The sequence below is a fragment of the Gnatocerus cornutus genome, chromosome 2 (genome assembly GCF_029298725.1).
Source record: "Gnatocerus cornutus isolate USDA-ARS CGAHR chromosome 2, icGnaCorn1.1, whole genome shotgun sequence".
In the NCBI taxonomy this organism is placed as follows: domain Eukaryota; kingdom Metazoa; phylum Arthropoda; class Insecta; order Coleoptera; family Tenebrionidae; genus Gnatocerus; species Gnatocerus cornutus.
This window is the reverse complement of record NC_142234.1, coordinates 12320401-12343558: the sequence shown is the minus strand read 5'-3', so window position 1 is coordinate 12343558 and position 23158 is coordinate 12320401. Positions and strand designations below refer to the sequence as shown.

General features: G+C 32.7%; 1 protein-coding gene across 1 annotated transcript in view; it reads left to right on the top strand.

Annotated features, from left to right (window-relative positions):
* LOC148179116 (netrin-1-like) overlaps nt 1–20504 on the top strand; it is a 30185-nt gene extending 9681 nt beyond the window's left edge. The window contains exons 2-7 of the mRNA XM_088029949.1: nt 7719–7907; nt 15730–15879; nt 17078–17161; nt 18253–18321; nt 18739–18931; nt 18980–20504. Of these exons, the coding sequence (XP_087886075.1) occupies nt 7719–7907; nt 15730–15879; nt 17078–17161; nt 18253–18321; nt 18739–18931; nt 18980–19136 (842 nt within the window). The 3' untranslated portion in view covers nt 19137–20504. The remainder of the gene's footprint in view (nt 1–7718; nt 7908–15729; nt 15880–17077; nt 17162–18252; nt 18322–18738; nt 18932–18979) is intronic.
* Nucleotides 20505–23158: the final 2654 nt, after the last annotated feature.

Here is a 23158-nt window from a genome sequence, read left to right as displayed (position 1 = left end):
CGACGTCGACTTTCTTAAGATGTTCTCGATATCAACGTGCGATTGCATGGAATCAGAGGATGAAGGTAGTCCCATTATAATAGTGAAATCTGTCTCCGAAACCTATTTGTCGAGACATAGGCATGGCTCGTGGAGAATGGGCCATTATATGGAACTCGTGTTGTCGTTTGAGGTGAGAGTGCAACATGAAATTCAAGTGAAATAACTTGTTAGGCAACCACAGTGATATAAACACCTGTGTTAGTTGTGTGGCGGAACATTCATGATAATTATAAGGGCACAATACGTGATTTAATTGCACTTGGAATTCGGATTGCATTAATAAACGTTCACAGGTGGAGTTAAGCTGGCGCATGTAAATTGCATCAAGTTTCTGAGACGAGAAAATTATTTTTGAAAAGTTGCGGAAATGCTAAAGCTACAGTGCCAGTGCATTGATTTCTACTGATAGATAGAATTTAGACCTTATTCTCTAAAAGCTTTCATTATTTTGACTATAAGAAGTTATGACATTTAATGAAATTTTTGATTGGCCCTAAAAATACATTTGTTTATGAGGAAAGGAATGAATTGTTTGAAAAAAAAGTCCTTTCGATTTCCGTTCTTAATTCGTGTCCATCAATTTTGGATACGACCTGATTTTAAAATAAAAAGATTTTTATAATACCGACATATACATACATATTTGATTCCAGTTTCATTACGAGTATGTAAATGATCACATAATTTTTGTTTTACTTAAAAATTAACTCGAAGTTCTAGTCGCATCCTTGGCGCCGAGATTGCACCTACTCGGTATGGGCGAAAATAAGTATGTATATTGTTTTGTACTTCTGTTGCTTGTTTTCTACACCATTTGCAATGGATGATGGCTCGTTGACTTACGGCATGCATGCAGATTACGAGATTGAGAATGTCATTTTGTTAAAGTGGTCGGTTTGTGACACGGCACTCTCGTGAATATTGCGGATTTGAAAGAATACTTAAGAATTAATTAACTCCGAAAAAATCAATTTTGGTTCAAAGCTTTGTTGGAAAACAGACATTCGATTCCAAAGATTTTCCGGCGTATAAATAAATTTCTATAATTACTTGTCTGCTATTGATTTTTACAACTTGTCAATTAGAGGAGGTTTTTATAGTCGATAGTATCAAAGCTTTACGTGTCAAGGAAAGTGTTTTCCGTTATCCTCGGATAGATGTTTTTCAACATAATCGCTCAGTGGAGAGCTTTTTCCGCCGTAATTTAGAAACACATTTCAAAAAGCAATATTTCTGTTTATTATTGTTAGGGAGTACGCAACTTTTAAATTTGATAAAGGAAATTGCTTTGACGCAACGAAATAAAGTTTTATAAAGTTATTCCATGTTCGGTGTAGTATAGAAATTGAATCTTCCGCGCCACGTTGCATGCTTCGTCTAAAAAAATGACTGGTCAACTTGAAGCTACCAACGGGGGAATAAAGTCAATAAAAAGTGCATACCAACATTAAAATCTAATAGCAACGTGGTTATTGCACCTATTGATACCTGCATAGAGATCACGCACGTCGGGTTTTACAACGAAACGTCAGAAGACCGATTTAAAACATTTTTATGTATGCATACTTGCAGAGACGTGGTGCACAATTAATTCAAACTCCAGAATTTCTATTATCCACCCCTGTAGTTAACAAAGATACTGTTGGTATTGTGACATTCAATTTCAATGGCCCTTTGGTTATTAAGGGCTGGTTGTTTGCATAATAATTTGGAAGATAATACTGCGTGCGTTGATTTAGGAGCAAACTTTGAAATGCATTTCTTTGCGATCGCTAGCAATTACTGTGGTGGCACAAAACATACCTAAATTAAAGTGGCAAGTGGTAAAATTAATTTTGATTGACTTTTATTACCCGGAGGCACACTCCTGCTGGACTTTTTAAATTGAGTTAAAAACAGCGGAAGAAACAGTAATTACTGTTTTTTTTTATTAAATATTTCTAGTGATGACGTTATGAGCAAACACACAGAATACCGGAATAGCGTTTAATAAAATTTTTAATCACATTGTAATAACACAAACATTCCCGCGGTGCAGGAGGGAAAATTCACGTAATTGAATTTATAGCAATTAATGCTAAATACTGCAAATACCCGTTTTCTATCTGTTTCCTGCAGAGGATAAAAAACTCTAACAATACACAGTTGTTCTCTTATAATTTTTGTAATTAATTTTATAAACCGTTTTTCTTTACATTATCCAAATAAGGAGCCACCTCAGTCTATTATGTGCTAATTATCGGAAGTACAAAGACTAAAACAATGTATCTTTAGATAGCGGATTACTCGAAGACAGGAACAGATATCTGAAAACGATAATACCCGTAAAAGCCGTCACAGAACTGATTTATAGGATCAAAACCCCACTTGTAACAACATTCAGAACATTTAGCAGATTGGATCGACACCAAAAAAGTCTGCAACTCGTTAAATCTAAGGAATATCCACAACTGGATAAGACGGTCTACAAAAATGGGATTCTGTCAGATAAATCCTTATAATCATGGATGTTTAAATAAACGATTTTAATTCGATTATTGCATTTTTTTCCTTCTGTGTTTGATTAACAATTCGGTAACTATTTAATAACGAGAGAATGGAATTGGAAGCATGACATGAATGATGCGATTTTATCGATCAGATAATGCGAAATTTTCGAACAATATTTGAAATTTGAGACAGAAAAGCAGCACCTATTACCCTATCACATTGTTATAGATAGACTATTTCTATTTGCACATGGTTTTAAAGAGGTACAGTAGAAAATCACAATGTAGATATCATAATTTGCGCGATATAGACATAGTTTCTTTCCTACATTAATTTCCGGTATCTTTTCAGGGCTTGTTTCGTTTTATACCGTTTCCACTAAAGAATGAGACTTTGAAATCTGCCGCAATGTGGTAAGTGCCCAAGACATCTATATCACTTTCACTTCGATTTACACTAAGCGCTATAAATTTTCTTGTAGGATAGTTAATTGAAAATTCAGTAGTGGATATCGAACGTCCTGAATTTCATGTCATACAGGTGCTGCTTTCGAGTTGTTGTCGAGATTCGTATCAAACCATTAGAATGACGATTTGTTGACGTATCTATTGAATAAAAGCGTAAAATAGCATCGTTAGTTTTGGTTTGCGTTATTGGATTTCCGTTTTTTCTAGAGGCGTTTACCGCCTTTTGGGTTTATTTAGTTTTCATTATCAATAATTGAGCATTTAATCGAAAAAACTCTTAAATATTTATATTAATTGTGTTATGCGTGCTTAATTAGATGTGAGTAAAATACCGAAAAACCAACATTCCTTGAAATTTTGCGTTGCAAGTGTAACATCGATTTATTTAACTAACTAAATTGTTCTCCGTGGAAATGATTCGTAATGCACGGAGCATCTAACCAAATTTATGTTAATTCAAACAATAATAAACTAGTCAGTTAAAATTGTTTATTAGTTTTCAATTTATTTGTCGGGAAATTAGTCACTCGTAAAAAATAAAACGCAAAACTCTAAATTTTAAGCAGGATGCCAACCTAAAATTGCAATTTTTATATAGACGCTCCAGAGGGATTACACGAAGCGCCTATTAAAAGATACAAATATTGGATTATTTGATGTGTAAATTGAAGCGATTAAATCGATTCATTGACAGGTGGAACGGATTTTATTACGAACAAATAAGTGACATTTTCATTACAAAAAATCCGTAAAATTATGAATTCGAAGTAGTTTAGGGTTTTTACAATATTGATCACAAAGTAATTTCGCCTAAACAATTACCTAATTGTTTTTCAACTGCACGTCAATTTTATTTTAAGTTGATTAAGTTTATAGCCGCGAAACGACGCCCTCGCTATTTTTGAGATTCACAGAAGATTAAACTTGTGTTGCGATTTCTTGACGTGTTTAAAATACACTAAATCCTAATAAAAATAAACGTAAGGTAACAAATTCTTAAAACTTGTTTCTACTAATATCAATAAACGCGAAAATGATGTTTACAAGAGCCGCCGTTGTTGGAATTGGATAATTTTAATCTCCTAGGAATTATATGCGGGTGTATAAATGTGCATGCTTCACTTATTGGTTTTTAATGGAAAAGTTTTAATGATCTGCAGGTGAAGGTAAAGATGCAAAATAATTTGGGACCGGTGTTCACTGTGCACCGAAAAAAGTACAAATATTTTATTAAGGAAATTTACATATTTATGAGCTTTTACTCTTTAAAGAGTTTTTATCGTGAGCCCTTTGTTTCTCTGTTTTTTATTAGTTGTTCTGTAATTAGTTCGTTGTCTTGTGATTTTGTCATCTTTTTGTGCTTTGTCGGTGGTTTGGGCAGCACATCTTAATTTATTAGGATTTTTATGGTGCTCTACAAATTTTTATTAGCTTAACACCACAACAAAACCAATCAACGTGTATATGTTGATTGTAATTTTAAAGAGATTTGATCTAACAAAAGGACCTAATGAGTACCACCATAATAAATAGGATTAACAGAGCTTATAAGCGTATTAGTAACTACACCGGGTGCTTTTTTCTGCGGTACACCCCTCTAAACCTGTTTATTTCTCAATTTAGGTGTATGGTTCTCTGCGATAAGCTTTCCCCCTGTGGAATAATCTCATCGATGGTGAACAAAAAACTAGAGAAACTGGGGCAGAGTCTAGCCTTTTTCAAAACTGATTTTGAACAAACTGCGATGCTACAATGTGTGATAATGATGAAATTATCACACTTAAAGAAATAAGTAAAATGTGATACTGGCTTTCCAATTAATCAGGATTGTAAAGCATCAGAGCCAGTGATAGGAGTGCATTTTAGAGATTGGAAGCTTAGAGTAGCTTTTCCATTTTGGGGTTAATTCCACCAATCTTATTGTTGGATCTAAGAAATTAATACTCTGCGGTGGAGTGGTTACAATCGCAATTAATGCTAATGGCAGTAATAACTAATTATAAAATGACATTGAACATGCTGTAATTTGGTGACAACCTGCATAATTAATGAGTTAAATTCACCTGACCTGATTAAATTTTATAAATGCACTAGTTTCTAGTTAAAATTATATATATTCTGAAAACAACTGTGAATAAATATTATTTTCTAGTTTTATTATAAAGTTTTGAGTATCATGTGATGTCAGAACCAGAATAGGTCTTGTTTTCCCTATAAGCCTCGCGGGCAACATCCATTAAATGCAAGACTAATGAAAAGCGGATTTTGCCGCTGGCCCTGCCAGATTCATATGCTGCTCCTCATTTCGATTCTGTTTGATGTTTTTTGTATGTTATAATGAATATTATTTGTTGAAAAAGACAGAAAATCAATCTTAACGAAAGATTTGAGCATTTCATAAGAATGCGAGCTATATTTACAGGTGCTATGGCTTTGGTTCAGTTCTTGCAACAACTAAAAAGTAGGAAAACGCCAGTAGCACCACTCACAGGAGACGTATATGTCATAAATTTTGATTTTATTGTATTATTGTTTGCGAACTGCTAGTAAATGTCCCATTTTCATTTCCATTCGTTATGTGGCTTTACTGCGAGTTGAAGATTAAACAAAGACTATTTTTCCATAACCTCAACAGTAAGCATAATTATTACATTGTTTCTGAGGTTTTTAAGCCTGATTGTGGCATTTTAACTGTTGTTCTGATATGAATTTTTTAATTTGAGTTATACTGCCATTTCTAATGCATTCAATGAACTTTCAAACGTTTATGCTGGTAGTTGGGTGACACCGAAGGATTTCTTAAAGCTAAAAGCCCCACAGAGAAGAATTGTACAATAATAAATGTAGTTCAATAAAACTGATTTATCGTTCACAACTTACAACGTGCATTTCAGGAATCAAGTAAAACTTTTCTAAAGTTAAAGTAAATATGCACCGATATATGTACAAAAGTCCTTTTTAAAATTTAAATCCATAACGGTAAGTTAGAGAAGAAACGACCATTTCATTGATTTATTAGTTCTAATCAGTTATATTATTAAAGTAATATTTTTGAAGCTAACAATAAGTGATAAATACACACTTATCTAAACGATAATTCAACGGTGTCTTCTAAATTTATGAATTTTGTTGCCTGTATTAACGAGACAAAATAAGCCGTAATCTCACTGAGAAGACAAAAACCAATAAACCAGATCGTTAAATTCTAAAATTTAATCCAAATAAAAGTACTTACAAAAGATCTAAATTTATGTAATTACCTTAATTTGTTATAGCAAGTTGTTGGCAAGTTTTCAGTTTGTTATGTACGAGTATAATCACTTTCTCGATAATCGTAAAATTTAATTGAATGATCGTTAAAATCCTCCTCCAGAACGTTTATGCTTCAGGTTATACCGACTCAGCTAAACGTCTTGCGACATTCACGTGTGAAAAACATTCTTTTTGCATTTATATAGGTTTAACTTTAGGCGAGATTTGATTTTAAACCGGAAATGACGGTTTACGTTCATATATTTTTGATTGGATGTGATGGCTGAAGTGATCCCTATAAATATACCGATTTGAATTCAAGGCAATTTTTTTCACCACGTCCCGGGTGATAATGAAAAATATTGGTTTTGTGTAGGTAGATCACTCTGAATTATGTTCCTCCCCAACAAACTAATTTCGAACAGTAATATAATAACAAGTGGGATAGACTTGGAAAATAGGGTGATAATTATGTTCTTCAAGAATAATCTCTGAAACATGAGAGCGCACGTTGTGGCTGATCCCCTCTAATTGACTGGGGCAGATTATTACTCTCATAACTTTAGCCATTACGCGATTTCTATAATTTTCGACAACACTTGGTAACAAAAGCAGATTGTTAAAACCTTTTGGTCCTTCAACAGTTTCCAGATATTTTTAACGTTGAACAAATAAAATAAGTAGTCTTCACTTCGTGATGAACTAACTGAGGAAATCTGATCGATAAAGTGCAAACTTGTTTAATATTCCACGCTCGTAATCAGAGTGCTCTCCTTAAAACTGATTGATCGCTGAAGTCTAAGAATTAGCGCAATAATTCCATCAAATTGAAAAGCTAAATGCGGTCTCTGACAGGCAGCGGAGAATGTTGAACAGGTATCAAAGAAACGCAGAAAGTGAACAGATTTTAGCTAAAACGGTAACGCGAAAGTTGCTCTTAATATCTATTACTTCGTAAGTAATTAAAAATCCAAAGAAGTTTTGGCGGAGTGGAAACTTTGATATTAAAATATTCAAGGTGGTGGTTTTCACCTTAGTTGCTTTTGACATGTACACTCGTCACTGTAAGGTGATGAAATTGTTGCTGCAATTTCATGAGAGTTTTAATGTTATGAGCGAAAATTATTATCAGTCTGTTAATATCAATCATTTCAATTGGAACCGAAAAACTCAACTGAATGTTAAATCCGCAAATTCATTTTCCCGATTATTCCCATGTAGAGCATGAAATCCTCTGATGTCAATCAATAAATTCGTAAACACTACAAACAACTAGATTTACATTCACAAGTCTAAAATCTGTATTTTTTGTCAGTCGTTGCGACGCAGGTGTTCCACTCAATCATTTATAGATTCTGACATTTGTATGCTATAAATTTTTCCCAAAACATTTTACTGCTGATGGGTATTGTGCAAAGCCAAGAATCTCAACAATCGTATTTATTTTCATAATTGTATTTGTTTCAGCATGCGAATGCAATCAACATGCGCGGAGATGCAGGTTCAATATGGAACTTTACAAATTATCAGGACGAGTTTCTGGTGGTGTGTGTCTCAAATGTCGGCACTACACTGCTGGAAGACACTGTCATTACTGCAGAGAAGGATATTACAGAGATCCAACGAAACAAATAACGCACCGAAAGGCATGTAAACGTGAGTATTAAAACAATTAGAATGCTAATAAAAGTAGTTTTCATAATCTGGGTAGATGTGAATGTTTTACAAACATCTTGAATTTGTATCGTCCACGCTTGAAATCAGGTATTTGCTCAGCGTGATTAGTTTACCTGGAAAAATTTATTTATTTCAGTAGGAGGAGATTTTCTAATTAAAGCAGTTTACAGTGGCTAACTGAATTAAAAGCAATACAACGATAAATTTGAAAAAGCAATAACGCGGAAATTGGTGTATTGTGAACTAACGCCCAACTTTCCGCTGTAAACAACTTTTATGTGAAGTCATACCAAGGAATCGCTTTTGCACTTTCTTGTTTTTACGATTTTTGAGACTAGGAACGTTTCAGATCTCCTCCACGAAGAACTATTTTAACGTACAACATTGGAGCTTTGTCGTCAAGACAACAAATGTTGAAATTTTTGGTTTGTAAAATCGGAAGCAAAAAACAAGGAACGCTCATGATTACCTCTTTAACGATCTATCATATTGCCGAATGTTACAATTCTTGAAAGTAAAAAGCACTCAGCGACTTGTTAAGCACATATTGTTAAGTGCTCCACGCTCTTAGCACACAATCAATCACATTGCTCGAAACGTTGCGTTAAATATTAAAACGAGCTTGAAATTTAAGTGTGGAAGAAGTATCGAGCATTGCAGGAGATCTGCATAAGTTGAGCGCCTCAGCGTTATAATAAATAGTTTACAAAACATATAAGGTACTTGTAAACAGCAAAGGTGTTAAAAAGTTGGCACTTTTTTAAATCGTTTGAAAAATATTTCCAAAGCTTCCAGGCGAGTATATAAATTATTTTGCCACGTACTTCATCACTTAATCCAGCACTGCACGCTGTATACGATCACGCCCACAACAAACTAATTTATTTTATTTATCAGAAGAAGATAATTGCAAGTCATTTGTTATATGTCCCTTCAAAGTTTTTTTTATTCCAATCAAATTGTTCTTTTAATATGTATGTGATGTAATTTAACTGATTTGATCAAGTCTTCAGAAATTTGAGAGATTCAGATGAACAAGCTGATAGCAAACAAAAATTACCATTTAATAAAATTGGTGATAGTTTAGTAATTAAGTTTAATCACCGGTATTTTGTACAGATTGGTGTTCATGAAACCATTAAGCGATGTATTATGACATTAATCCACATTAAATCACTTAAGCTGACTTAAAATAAGCTACAGTGTTGTCAATATCTCTTTAATTGCTTTGGCGGTCTGGAAATTTAACAATAAAACGTAGTTTCAGGGAAATTTCAAAAATGCATTCTTGACAGAAATCCACGTGGGAACTAAAAGAGTCCCGCTAAATGATACTTTGACACGCAGGTTTTGGATAAAGTCAAAATATAAAATATGTTTACCCATTTTAATTTTTAATTTTTGATATGAGGTTGACAAAAAATTGTAGAATAGAACACTTCACTTGGAATAGGCTACCGGTCACCAGAAAAATCGATGCATTTTATTATGTTTAAGAGTTACGTATACACATGAATCAATTACTAAACAGATTTTTTGTTCTCCAAAGGTCGGAATTATTAGCTAAATATTCGTTTGAAATCCAGCTTCGCGCTGTTAGTTTAAATAAGTCTTCAGTGCCTACGTCATAACTCCTTTCTATGCATATGAAAACGCATACGTCAATGTTGCATTGGTGAGAGTGAGATAGAGTAATCGTTATGATTCCTAACTGGTTTCCGGTTTATAGCACACTTGCGTCAACCAATCAGAAGTTTTGTTTTCATAAGTCAGCTCAGGAGTCATCTGTACAGAAACGCCATCTGTCCATTTTCGCTTTTTGATTATTGGAGCACTAAAGTAAGAAAGATACAAAAACTACAGCAATTCACGTTCTGCACACACATTTGATGCATTCATAACCTCAATTCAAACTCAACTTCATCATTTTCACCAATGGCCTCGGCATTCCTGTAGCCAATAGGCGTCGACTAAGAGTTGTTACGTCACCAAGGCGCGTGTTTGAAACTATCCGTTTTTTAAACTTTTTTTTTTGGTATAAATAAATTGCGTAATAAAATGGACACTGATTTTTTAATGTTTTCAGACTAGACAGATTTATTTTTTGAAATAAAAAAAAACAGTCCGGTAGTCTATTACTCATTTCGTATTCGATAACGTGTGCTCAGTTCAGATGCGATTTCCTGAAACACAAGAGGTCAAAAGTTACAAATACAATTATTTATTTTTATCAAGCATTTTAGGGGGAAAATAATAGAGAAATTTCCTGTTAAAAGTAAATTTGTTTTGAGCAGTTTCTTTTCGCAAACCATCACTAACAATAGAAAATACAAGATATACAAGCCCTCAGTCGGTGGACAAAAAGATTACATTTTAAGAGACTGATTAAGATTTTGTGGTGGAGACTGGATTCCAGACGAATTTTTCTCCGTAATAGAATCCAACAGAATATCATTGACGACGCAGAAACCAGTAAGAAAATGTTGTATCAACTTAAATAAGACCTGATAAAAAAGGAAGAAAAATACCACTCCTTCCGTGGGCACCAATTTTTCATTCCTCTTCTTATTTCCAAGTATACACAATGACATCTGACCGTAATGAACCAAGCGACCTTGCCTGCATTGCAAATGCTTTGCTTATTTTATTCAGCAATCTCAACGTGGAATCAAAACCAGAGCTATGACTTCGTATGAAAATAAAATTTGTCACAGTTTACACGAACGTCTTTAACGTTTCGCGAGAAAAGTCTTTAATTTGTACGTGCTGGTCTATTTTGATCCTCGATTAGTTTCTCGTGCTAATTTTCAACTAGTTACTACTTATTTTAACTACTCGTAAAAATGAATTCATTTCTATTGAATACACGACGCCAACAGTCAAGTCAAATAGAAGCAATACGTTTTAACACGTTGTAAAAATTTAAATATAAATACGTTTGGTCTCATAAAAAGACCAACCCAAAAGTTTTGTTACTTTCATTGGTGTGGTGGCTGAAACAAACACAATAAACTCAATACGGTTCAAATACACGTTATGTGCATGAGAGAAATACGAGAAATACGGTCAACAAGCGTCGAGGGAGTCATTTCATTATTATTTGGATTGCAACGCGACAGCAAACAATCAGTGAAAAACCTCCATTTGTGACCACTCAGCACCGTCAGGCCTCAGGAGACTCGTCTGAACCCAACGTTTGGTTACGCCTTATTGGCTCTTGGTTTAACTTCGAATTTCAGTGCGAGAGATAAAGGAAACTCTTTCATCAAAAGTTGTTACAGGAAACCCTCACTTCAGCAGAACATTACTCCAAACTTTTAAATTGTCTTCGGAGATTTCATTTTAACTGCGTGTCTCTAAATTCCCTGCAGCCACATAAATAACAAGGTACGGGAAACTGCGGTAGATGCGATACATGTAAGGAAAATTCCAATTTGGAATAAAAACAGTAGCCTAATTGCATTTTTAAAAATGAAATATGGATTTGGTCCTTCCAAGTTTCAAGCTCTTTAATCTTAAATTTATAAAACCTCCACTTGGGTTGTTTGTAAAATATCACCTCGATTGTCACGAAAACTTTCTCCGAAATAACGTTTGTCAATACATCGTGATCGAAATACCTGAGTTCTTTTATTGATTTATTGGACTGAAATCACAGGAAACTGTCTAACATATTTACGGAGGTTCTAACAATGGATTGTGCTTATATTCCTCCACATCCACATCACACAAGAACTACATTTTATACCTACGTAGATTCGGAAACTTTGTGAAAGGCGGGCCCATGTACTTAAATCTATATTTTACAAAGCTGATGATTCATGAATGACTTCTTACATAATATGTGCCTACCTAATACAAGATTATCCAGTTTAAAAGTCATCATATTTTGAATAAGAATATTGAATATATTGAAACCATTTAGGTTTCAAAATCTCGACACAGACTAAAAGCTTTCACAAGCTATCTTTTAAAGTGTCTTTTTAGGTATCCCGCCCAGCCATAATCAGACAATAAATGCGTTTTTTCTTTTTCAAAATTCTCTAATAGCGCTGTTCTGTTACGAAATTACCGATTTCAATAAAAATTTTTGCTTCATTCTAAAATGGAATGGCAGCCTCTGCAAATTTTATTGGCGTACCTACTTTTACAACTACCCGAGTTGTAAGTTTTCATTTCGATGGTGACATTAAAAGTGCAAAATAAATGTATTTGAATAGAATCTGCTTGGGAGATGTAAATTTTATCTTGTCATATAATAACAAGTATTTGAGTTTAATGCCTGGCATTACGTTTTCCATTCATTTTTAGTTTGCAGTGGTCCTAACATCTCAATAATTCATAAAAATAAAACGAAACTAATTGATGCTGCAAACATTAAAAATTTACGATAATTTTAGTTGGAGCATTTCAAAAAATATTAAGCCATGCAATCCCTATCTTCCGCTGTACCAATTTATGTCGCAAGATTCTTTAGCAAGCTTGTTAAAACTTCGAGAAGCTGTTACTCTTTAATTTTCAATAAACTTGCGCAATTTTTCTTTGTTCTGCTTTTAACTGTACCTATATAACACCAACTAATGTTTTCTGCAGACCTTACGTTTTGCCGCATGCGGCGGACTATGTTTTATTACCGCATTATTTGTGCTATTTAACGAGAAGACAAGAATTCCCAAGAAAAACCTAACCAACAGAAATTCGTTTATTCGCGCTAAATTAAGCTGCAAACCCACACCCTTTATGAAAATTTACGTAAATCTTACTAAATTGTTGGTTTTGATATGAGTTATGCCCTTTGTACCAAATGAACCAAGCTACAAGTAACTATCTGATTTGGGAGATACGAACTCAATTTAGCACGTTTTGGCAAATGCTCATATTTATAATTTAACTGTTACGATTTGTGTGATGTATGTGATTCCATGTCTGGTTTTCATCTTGGCCAAGTTAAAAACACGAATATATGGTGGAGTTATGTGACATCAAATCCCTAGAATTACTTTACCCCAGCGTGTAGTGAGATTTTTTTGCTTCAATAAGGTCGGGACAAATGTAACGAACGTATAATGAAGTTAGAGTAATTTCAGGAAACCAGCAGACGGTCTCGCAGGAAAGATTTTTCAGGATTTAGCGACAACCTGATAAAACCGTGTTAGGGACTGCTTTTATGGTTGTTATTGTTCTCTGAAAAACTCGTTACGATCCTGTATGATTTACAGACGTGGTAGAGATGTCATTTGTCCTATTATACAATACGCCATGTCAAATTGTCAGATATAACATACTATTACGGCTTTATTTGTTTTACCATCTCTGCAGTGGTTGCGTTGTTAGAGTAACCGGGATATGAGGGTGATACGAGTACTAATTACAACGTATTATTCCACGTATTTTATGCATTCATTATAATATAAAGCATTATGAATTTACATAAATAGCAGGAGGGGTAGAAGGATATTGTGGCGCATCAATATGACAGCTTAACATAATTTCCACTTACCTTTAAGGTGACAAAATTCAAATCTGTCTCTCTCACTACCAACATTGACCATATTACTAACAAGATTCAATACTTAAATAGTGAGCGTGCGTGGGCATATTTTAAAAAGATAAAAGATCCAGGTGTAAACTTGAAAAAGTATGTAAACTAACGGTGGACAAATATCTAGTGTTATTTCGCTGACAAGGGCAATTATGTAAATCTACCAGTAACCAGTAGCTTCTTAAGTAAGTTTTATGAAAGTGTGACTTAATAAACTTGGACGTACCTAGTTAATAATTACATTGGTATACTCGATTTTTAGTACTTTCGAAACATTGTGTTACTATTTTTATATTTGAGGTGCCACAATTTCAAGCCATTTTATAAAAGCAAGACAGCGAACGAAGATTTCTTTATCTACTATAGGTGTTTGTAGTACACGTTAAAAAGTCATTCTTTATTGCATGAGTTTCTGAACATTTTAAAAAACACGAATGCAGTGAAGAGACGAGTGTATCTTATAACGATTTATCTTGATTGTTCTCCATTTATAATTTATGATGAAAGTTAATTAAAACCATGTCATCAAATGTCAAAATAAATAAAATATCACTGCTGATTTGACGTGTCTGTCAAAAATTGTGCAACAGTTCACAAAATACCGATATCTAGATTTTGTATACTCTTACATTTTTCAGCTCTTCGGAATGGTTGTTTTTGCTTCTTTTTTTCTTCAAATTCTTCAATTTTTTAAGACTCAGATTTTATCCAATTTTCTAGGCTTTTTTAAATTCTCTAAATTCAACTCTAAATTTTTTTAGCTCATTATTTTGGTTCTTTGGTTCCTTTCTTTAGATTTTTTTCTGTCGTTTAGATTTCTTTGTTTGTCCAAAGCTGTTCTAAAAAATTTGCTATATTTTTTTATTTCTTAGGATTTTAATTAATTACTTCAGTGCTTAGTTTCTAAATATCTGATCATTTAATTTGAAATTTCGAAGACGAAGACATATTTTCGAGATTGAAAAACCCAATTTTCTTCTTTTCAAAATTTTCATATCTCTGCAACTTTGGATGCGTCGAAGTTTTAGGATTGGCAGTACTATTTCATCTAAACTTTTCAATATTTTTTGATGTACAGTTTCGACTTAATAGCTCTATAACCTGAGAAATACAAAAGTACGAAATTAGATATTTACATAACAAGTACGAAAAGTGACCAATTTCGCACGAGGGTAAAAGTAGATGCACGAGGCGCCAGCCGAGTGCAGATATTACACGAGTGCAAGAAAGACACTTTCCGACGAGTTATGTACACTATTTTTCCTACGACCTTTCATCATCAGGAAGAAACCATAAGTTTTGACAATAGTTCATTTCTTATCTATTCTAAATGTCATTTTTCTACAACCTCATAAAAAAGTGACGTATTCCACATATTTAGATGGTTCATGTTTTTGTACATCCATTTCCGAAAGTAAAAGTCACTAGTGTGATATGAATATATCCGCACAGACCTGTCAAAATTGATTTGTCAAAAACGACCTAACCAATTCATTTTTATCATTATGCATGTTGTTTTACAGTGAATCGTCTAGATATTTGAGACAAAAATTCAGGAGTTACATTTGTATTTGAAAATAACTGTCAATTTTGACAGGACTGTGCGGATATATTCATATCACACTAGTGACTTTTACTTTCGGAAATGGATGCAGGAAAACATCAACTTTCGGAGTCATTTAACCGTGTGGAAAATGCCACTTTCATATGGGGTCGTAGGAAAAATAATTATTATCATTAGTAGCCGTACTCTAATTTAATTTTGTTTTATGTGGTAAGATAGTGAGAAAAGTGGTGTAATAAGCATCACAGTAATTGCAATATTTCTCTGATAACAATCATTTCCTTTAACTTGATTGCTAAACTACTATCTAAATTAACATGCATAAATGTTATGGAGTGGGAAGTCTGCAAGCATCCACCTCAATAAGATAAACATCTATCGGATTTATGTCAAGTAGTCACAGACGGTATTTTAAGCGGCTTTATAAAATTATTAATGTTTATTTTAATAGTGAATCTCCCGCTTCCTCGTTTTTTTGGAACTATGAACTTCGACCCAGTTTTGAGATTTTCTTTTTACCACCGCTTAATTAAGAGTCACTTTAAGAAAATTAATAAAATTATCTCTGAGATGGAGTGCTTTTCGTACTTACTTTGGACTTTTTCTGTTTTTATCCTCAACATGATTTAAGAGATTTTTTTTTAGTTGTACGAAGATACATGATATTTTACGTCTTGTTTTATTGTTTATTGCAGCTTGTGATTGTCACCCAATAGGATCTTCAGGAAGAACATGCAATCAAGCTACAGGTCAGTGTCCATGCAAAGATGGAGTGGTGGGAACAACTTGTAACCGATGTGCAAAAGGATACCAGCAAAGTCGTTCTCATATTGCACCTTGTATAAGTAAGTATACTTAGAAAAATTAACAAAGAATTTGAAATTTCTGATCTTGTTGGATATTCCACCAAATTTGCTCTCTAAGATGTTTAAATGAAGAGTTATTCAGGATAAGAAAAATATTTCTCTCTTTATACTAAAAGCTTTAGGCAATATAATTTGTTTACAACCACATGGAAGAATTTTCAGGTCTCGTGTTCATAATAATTTTGGATATTTGTGCACAAGAAAAGGACGCAACAAAAATATTCTTGTGCTCTTGGTTGAATTATTACATTATTGTTGTTAAATTTACGTTTCAAAGGATTTTCAGGAGTCGCCAAGAATTCGTCTCCTGAATAATAATAAGTTTAATCTCCAAGACTTTTCCGGGAAAACTTCACACGGAATGAAACAGTGATAAATTTTGTTTGTCTCAAACTTCAAAGAATAGACATTAATATGTCGAGAAAGCATTTTTGACAAACTCGAATAAATATAATAAATTTAGCCCTGAAATAGATTTATAGAACGTCGATTTTACTAAGTGAAGTTGTTATACATGGATCAAATTATTATTAAAAAAGTTCCACCCAGATTTTGATGATGATTTAGTTTCAAAAAGAGTTACATGCAGTTTGATTACGTAGTAATGTGGATTTCACGAAAAAAGCATCAACTGCAATTACGAATCAAAAGAGTTTAATTGAAATTCAGAACGCATCGGTTGTAATTCGCAATGACAAAGAACAGCTTCTGAATTACAATGCATTGGTTCGTATTTTAAATTATTTATTTTCTAAATATGTAATTACACGCATTCTGAAATCCGATTTATTAATGTTTTAATTGATTTTTCTAATTTTTTTTAAATTTCTAAATTAGAACCGGCTAATCTGAATAATAAGAAATTATAATCGAAAATCAGAATTTAATATCACCACGTATATTTCGTATAAATTTAGGACTTCTTTGGTCTGTCATCCTAGAAAAACGCCCGAAGTAACTCGACGTGAACTACTCTCTATGGTGTGTTTAAAACTATGAATTATGGTGGCAGCAGCGGAGCGACCAACGAACAAAAAAGAAACGTTTTACCTTACTTGCAGTAATTTTTATTTCACTATTTTCTATAATTTTTTTTTTATATAATTTTATGATGACAATAAAAATGTGAGCGATTAATTTAATTCACAATGAAAATTGGGTTTCTATTTGTTTTCAGAAATTCCAATAGTACAAATAATGGCCACAGAAGAAGAAGACAATGAATATGCAGAGGAGGATCCCGATACACCCACAAGTGGAGGTAGGTTTTGTATCTGAGTAGAAAGTAGTTACTTTACCATCAGGTTTTTCCACTATCGTTGAACCGAATTATAAATGAAAAATGATCTGCTTTTGTTTGCATCTTATGAAATAATCGTCGCAGTTTCAGATTTAAATTAACATAATTACAGAGCGGATTTTATGAAAAATAGATGCATTACTATTGATTCGTAATTTGTGTGCCAATTACTGATTAATAAGATTTCTAGAATTTTATTGAATATTTTTACAACGAATAGTTTAAAATTAAAAATTTGTGTGATGCCTAAGTAAATAACATGAAATTTTCGTAAACATTATTATAATACTGTTCGCCTTTAAACCTAAGTAGCTGTGTTCTTCGGTTCACACTTATGAAAAATCTGCTTCCAATAATAATTATAGGTATAAGTATATTTTCTAAAAATAATGGGATAATTGTCAAGATTGAAAAAAATACGTTATTAAAGTATTACGGTTGAATGCGTAAATTATACATGAGCAATTTGTTCCTGCCGATTAACAGGGGACCCTTACTTCCACCAACATAATCTGGAGCAAACTTGCCCGATCAGTCTACTTTGTAGCAAATTGTGCATGTCGTAGCATAAAACAAATATTCTTTGAATACATTTCTTCATAGCTCTTCTAACAACATAAAATAATTTATTCAAATAATGTTCAGTTTATAAAAGACAATTGATTTAACTAGATACATTATTCCTGTGTAATGTAATGCGTACCTTTATATAATAGCGAATCGTGCAAATATACATTACAAATAAAGCCTTCATTATTATTTGCGCAACATACATATCGCATATCATATTCAAACGGTTTTAATGTAAAATTACGCATAGAAAATAAATGGAAAATATGTTTCGGTCTGACGCTGCGATCAATTGTTAAAAAGGACATTTTCATGGCATGGAGCCTCGTATTATATTAAATTCGAGGAAGAGTCTGTATGCGCATATTTTTGTTTGCTTAGTGAAACATGAAAATGTAGAATTTTTTCGTTCATTCAAATCGTTTTATTGCATTCAGAACGGATCAAATGTTGTAACTTTATATTTCTTTTGTCTGTTACAGTACAATGTGGAAAATGTAAATCCAGCACGAAGAGGTTAAATTTGAACAAATATTGCAAGAGGGATTACGGTAAGTTCATTTTAAAACGTTTTTACTATGATTTTATCGTACCGAAATTTCATTACGAAAAACCATACTCTAGTTTTTTGTTGCCCAAATTAGGAGTATGAGATTCGGTATCCACAAGTCGTGAATATTTTAGTAGCGTTATCCATTTGATCTAAATGGGTTTCAAAAACAATTATGATTAACTGTTTTATAATTTTCTCGTCCGAAGGCAGCAGCCACTTGTGTAGTTCAACTTTATTATTCAACTTTAAAATGTAAGATGACAAGTTTAATGCTCTCGACTGATTTCTTGATTTATTTTTAATTTTAAAAAGATCATCGTGGTAATTTAAATGCATTATCATTATTTTATATTTGCCTTCATCATGGTTAACTAGTCTGCTACGATACCCATTAAGAAGTATTTATATCTTTTAGCAATTATGGCCAAAGTACTTTCACGAGTTGAGAACAACGAAGAAGAACAAACGAAAGGATGGGTTCGTTTCATGATCAACATTGAGTTCATCTACAAGAAATCGCGAGATTCCCGAATACGTAAAGGTACTCTTCCAATGTTGGTTCCCGCTTCAGATTTAGCTTGCAAGTGTCCGAAAATTAAACCCGGAAAGTAAGTTGGGAAAATTTTGCTACAGATAAAGCAAAAATTGAATTTCAGGTCGTACCTGTTGTTAGGACGAGAGAAAGATGATTCTCCAGCAGGCATTGTCACAAACAGTTTGGGAGTAACAGAAAGATCGATCGTTATAGAATGGAGAGATGAGTGGGACCAACGAATGCGAAGATTTCGCAGAAGAGCAAGAAAATGCAAGTAATTCGATTAATATGAATTGAAACTTTTTTAAATGTTGTTAAATACATTTTGAAAACATGCTAACAGAGCCACTGTGATTTAATTTTAATATTTTTATTTATAAGAATGTTCATGCAGCTTTAGAGGCTTCTTACCATCTACCAATGTAACTTAAGTGATCATAATATAGGTAATGTTTGTCCTAGTACTTATCAAAATATACATTTTAGATGATTTTGTATGTATACTTCTAATCCTTTATTTAAAAGTCGATTGTATTAATCTATTATCTGTACATATTATTTATTTATAAATGTTCCTTAATAATATATTAGATGAGATGTCAATATTATATTAACTGTAGTAATTTAAGATTATCACTCAGTCTTCTTTAATTCTGGAAGCAGCTTTTACCATGACTAGTGCTGTAAGTCTCATTTTCAATCATACATTTATTTATTTTATACATTTGCTTTCATTACATATCGCCAACATTTGAGTGAACTGTGTAAATTATTTCTTCAGTATCAGATTTATTTCTCATCGAATATCGGTTAGCATGATGAGAAAAATATCGACATTCCAAAAGTAAAACAATTCATTAATGTGAAATTGTTATGTATCAAGGTATTTAAAGTGAAGATTAGCATGTGAGTAAATTTTTACTAGAATTTAAGAATCAATATAACATATTTACTCGTCCAAAAAAAAAATTACACTAACAATAAGAACCGCATTTTCTATTATTGTAAAATTTAAACATTGCTGCATTCTGTTGACTTTTTGCGAATTGTTTTATTTATTTACATACCTTAATCATTGATTTAAATATTTCAAATTCATAATAATAGTTTTGTTTAGTTTTTCGAGTAAAAATGAATGAATAAACGGTATTTTTATAGATGTAGATATTTGTGCAACGAGAGTATTGTAAACTGTATATGCACACAATGTTTTTTTGGTTCTTATAGTCACCGCATTAAAATAATAAAAAATAAGCCCAGCATTTATGAAAATTAAATATCTCGGAATTACTTATGTAAATATATCTTTCCGATCGTCTAGCCTATGTATTGTAGTATTCATACAATAAATAAATAATTAATCAATATTTTTCCCCCACCATCGACATATTAATATTTATAACAATTATTATTTATTTAAGTAACTGAATCAGTAAAATATAGAAGTAATTATTATTGTATCTGTAATTTATTATACCATTTGTATTATGTACATATTAAATTTTCACGGCGCTTGTTTGTGTTTGTTATGAAAACGTAAAAATTGAACCATCTTCTAAAAACTTCGTCGAAACAGTCGAGAGGCAAAAAGGTAAGAGCTTCTTTATATAAATTATGTCTGCGTGTTTAAAAGAAGTTGCTATATTTGAGAATAGGGCTAAGTCATCCTTCGAGCGCTCGCATTTTTCAGTAATTAATCGTCTGGAATAACAATACAAGGCGCGGTACACATTCTTTGCTCTAGGTGAAAAGTCTTCTTACGAAGGACTTGAAAATTTAATTTTCAAACCTAAAGTTATTCAGTGCATCCACTGAAAATAGGTCTCCGCACCCCGTTGAAAAATGTGCTTCAATTTTTTAGTTTAGAAAAATACATTGTTTAAAAATCTTTTGTTTTTTAAAAAAATGTACATTTTATAATATTAACCAGCTTCTCCCGCACCAATGATTTTGGTCAAATTCCTAAATCGAAAAAGAAGCTCGAGGTCTATCTACTGGCCAAATTTGAGATCGATCGAACAAATTAGGAAAAATGAAAATCAACTTTCCGAGACTTTGATCGGTCATAACTCAGTTATTTTGAATCTGAAGTTAAATCCCAGATTTGGAATCTACGGAAAATTCTGCGTACACTGATGTATAATAACTTAAGTTTACTCTAAAAAATAGCGAGATATCGATATCAGAAATTTGGCATAGTTTTAGTCATGAATTTTTGCGAAAATTTGCAAATTTCGACTGTAGAAAAATCAAAGAACTATTTCTTATGTAAAAAATCGCGAGAAAAACGATGGCGTAAACCGCATCTCAATATCTGAAATAGTTTCCGAGATATCGAGCACGAATTGTTTCGAACCTTCAAAAATTTGGCCATCTGGCGACAACCCAAAAATTCAAACGACCATAACTGTTATTTGTTGACAAAAATTAAAAATTCTCATGTTTTTGGATTCAGCGTGACATTCTGCGTAAAATGAGAAACTCAATTTTGTTGAGTTTGCTTAATAAATAAACAAGGTATTGGCCAAAAACTGTTTTGAAAACGTCATTTTAGGGTGATTTTCAATCAATGTTTTCAAAATGAAAACGACATTTAATAGCTTGAATTATACATCAGTCGAAAGAGCAGCTCGAAATCTATCTACTGGCCAAATTTGAAATCGATCGGACAAATAGTTTACAAGCTGTGGCCAAAAATAAAAAAAATTAAAAATTTTCATCGTTTGAGTCGGAATTTTTCGGAAAAAATCGACTATCGAATTTTGGGTTTTTGAGAACATTTTCTAACGTAAAATGAGCCGAGAAAAAAAATGGCGCAAACCGCATCACAATATCTCAAATAGTTTCCGAGATATTTAACTTTAAAAATTACGAAAAATGAGGAAAAATGAAAATCAACTTTCCGAAACTTTGATCGGCCATACCTCAGTTATTTGTTGTCGGATCTGAATTTAAATCCTAGATTTGGAATCTGCGGAAATTTCTGCGTACACTGATGTATAATAACTTAAGTTTACTCGAAAAAATAAGCGAGATGTTGATATCAGAAGTTTGGTATAGTTTTTGTCACGAATTTTCGCGAAAATTGCTTTTTGTATGTAGGTGATGTACCTATTTGTCGAACATTTAAATAACCACGGAAACCGTTCATAAACGCAACAACATTCTCGCGAATCTTACAGAGTGTTAATCACATCACTCTGACGTCATACGCTCCAACAGACGTTTCACTTTATGAACACAACTTTGTTACACCATATTTCAACTGAATCTGTAGTCCAAACTTCAACACATACCCAAATTTTGGGACTGTACATGAAATTGTATATATATGTCATACCAATTGATAGTGTGGCCCCCATTTTAGTGTTAACGAGTATACATGAATGACCAGTGTATTGTATTGTGTTAGTAAAATTCATTAAAGTTGGTACTAATTGGAGTGTTTTGAAGAAGAGAGGGATATTGTGTCAAACGTCAATATGTCAAAATGAATTTGTTTACACTAACCTACAAACTTAAATTTATGAACTTCGCTGGCTCTTAAAAACTGCACTGTAAATTGAAAGTAGTTGGCAAAACACTAAAAAAGAGGTGCGTAAGTTGCCATTGAAGACTTCGCAATGATAGGTTACATCCGTTACATCTAATACGAAGAGGTACGCCCTAAACTCATCCATAGGCTTTTTGGGGCAAGATTATATCAGATTAATGATTTCAAGATTTCATTATATCATTTTGCACATCAATGCAGTAAGAGTAGCGTGTGTGAAGAAACTTTTGAAGCAAAAACTGATTTGTAGCTCGGTTTAGAGATAAAATTGACATCTATGCTTTATGCTTATTATTTATAAACTACAAGAAAAGTGGTGTTTGCCTTTGACAACAATTCATTGCGAAAAATTTAACAATGCTAGAGTTTGAAGATTCCTTTAGAGTTTGACATAAGTAGGGCATTTGGTCATAAAGTTAATAATGTGTGCTGAATTTACGCAAACGCAGTACAGTTGCAAACATTCATGAAGTAAAATCAGACACTTTCCAACTAGAGTGGTTCAGGTTAGAGCAAATTTATCAAATTTTGAATTTACTACTTCTTTGTGGACGAGTAGGCCAAGATTTCGGTTAAGATTTCATTCTAGTTTCACTTGCATCACTTCTCTTGTCCTCTTTAATCCTTTAATTAGGTGATTAAACATTCGTGTTTCAAAAACACAATAGTAAACTGCTAGTCGGCGAGATTCTATTACTTCACTGTTAATAACAAACAAAGAAACCACTTATTTAAAAACCATCCTAA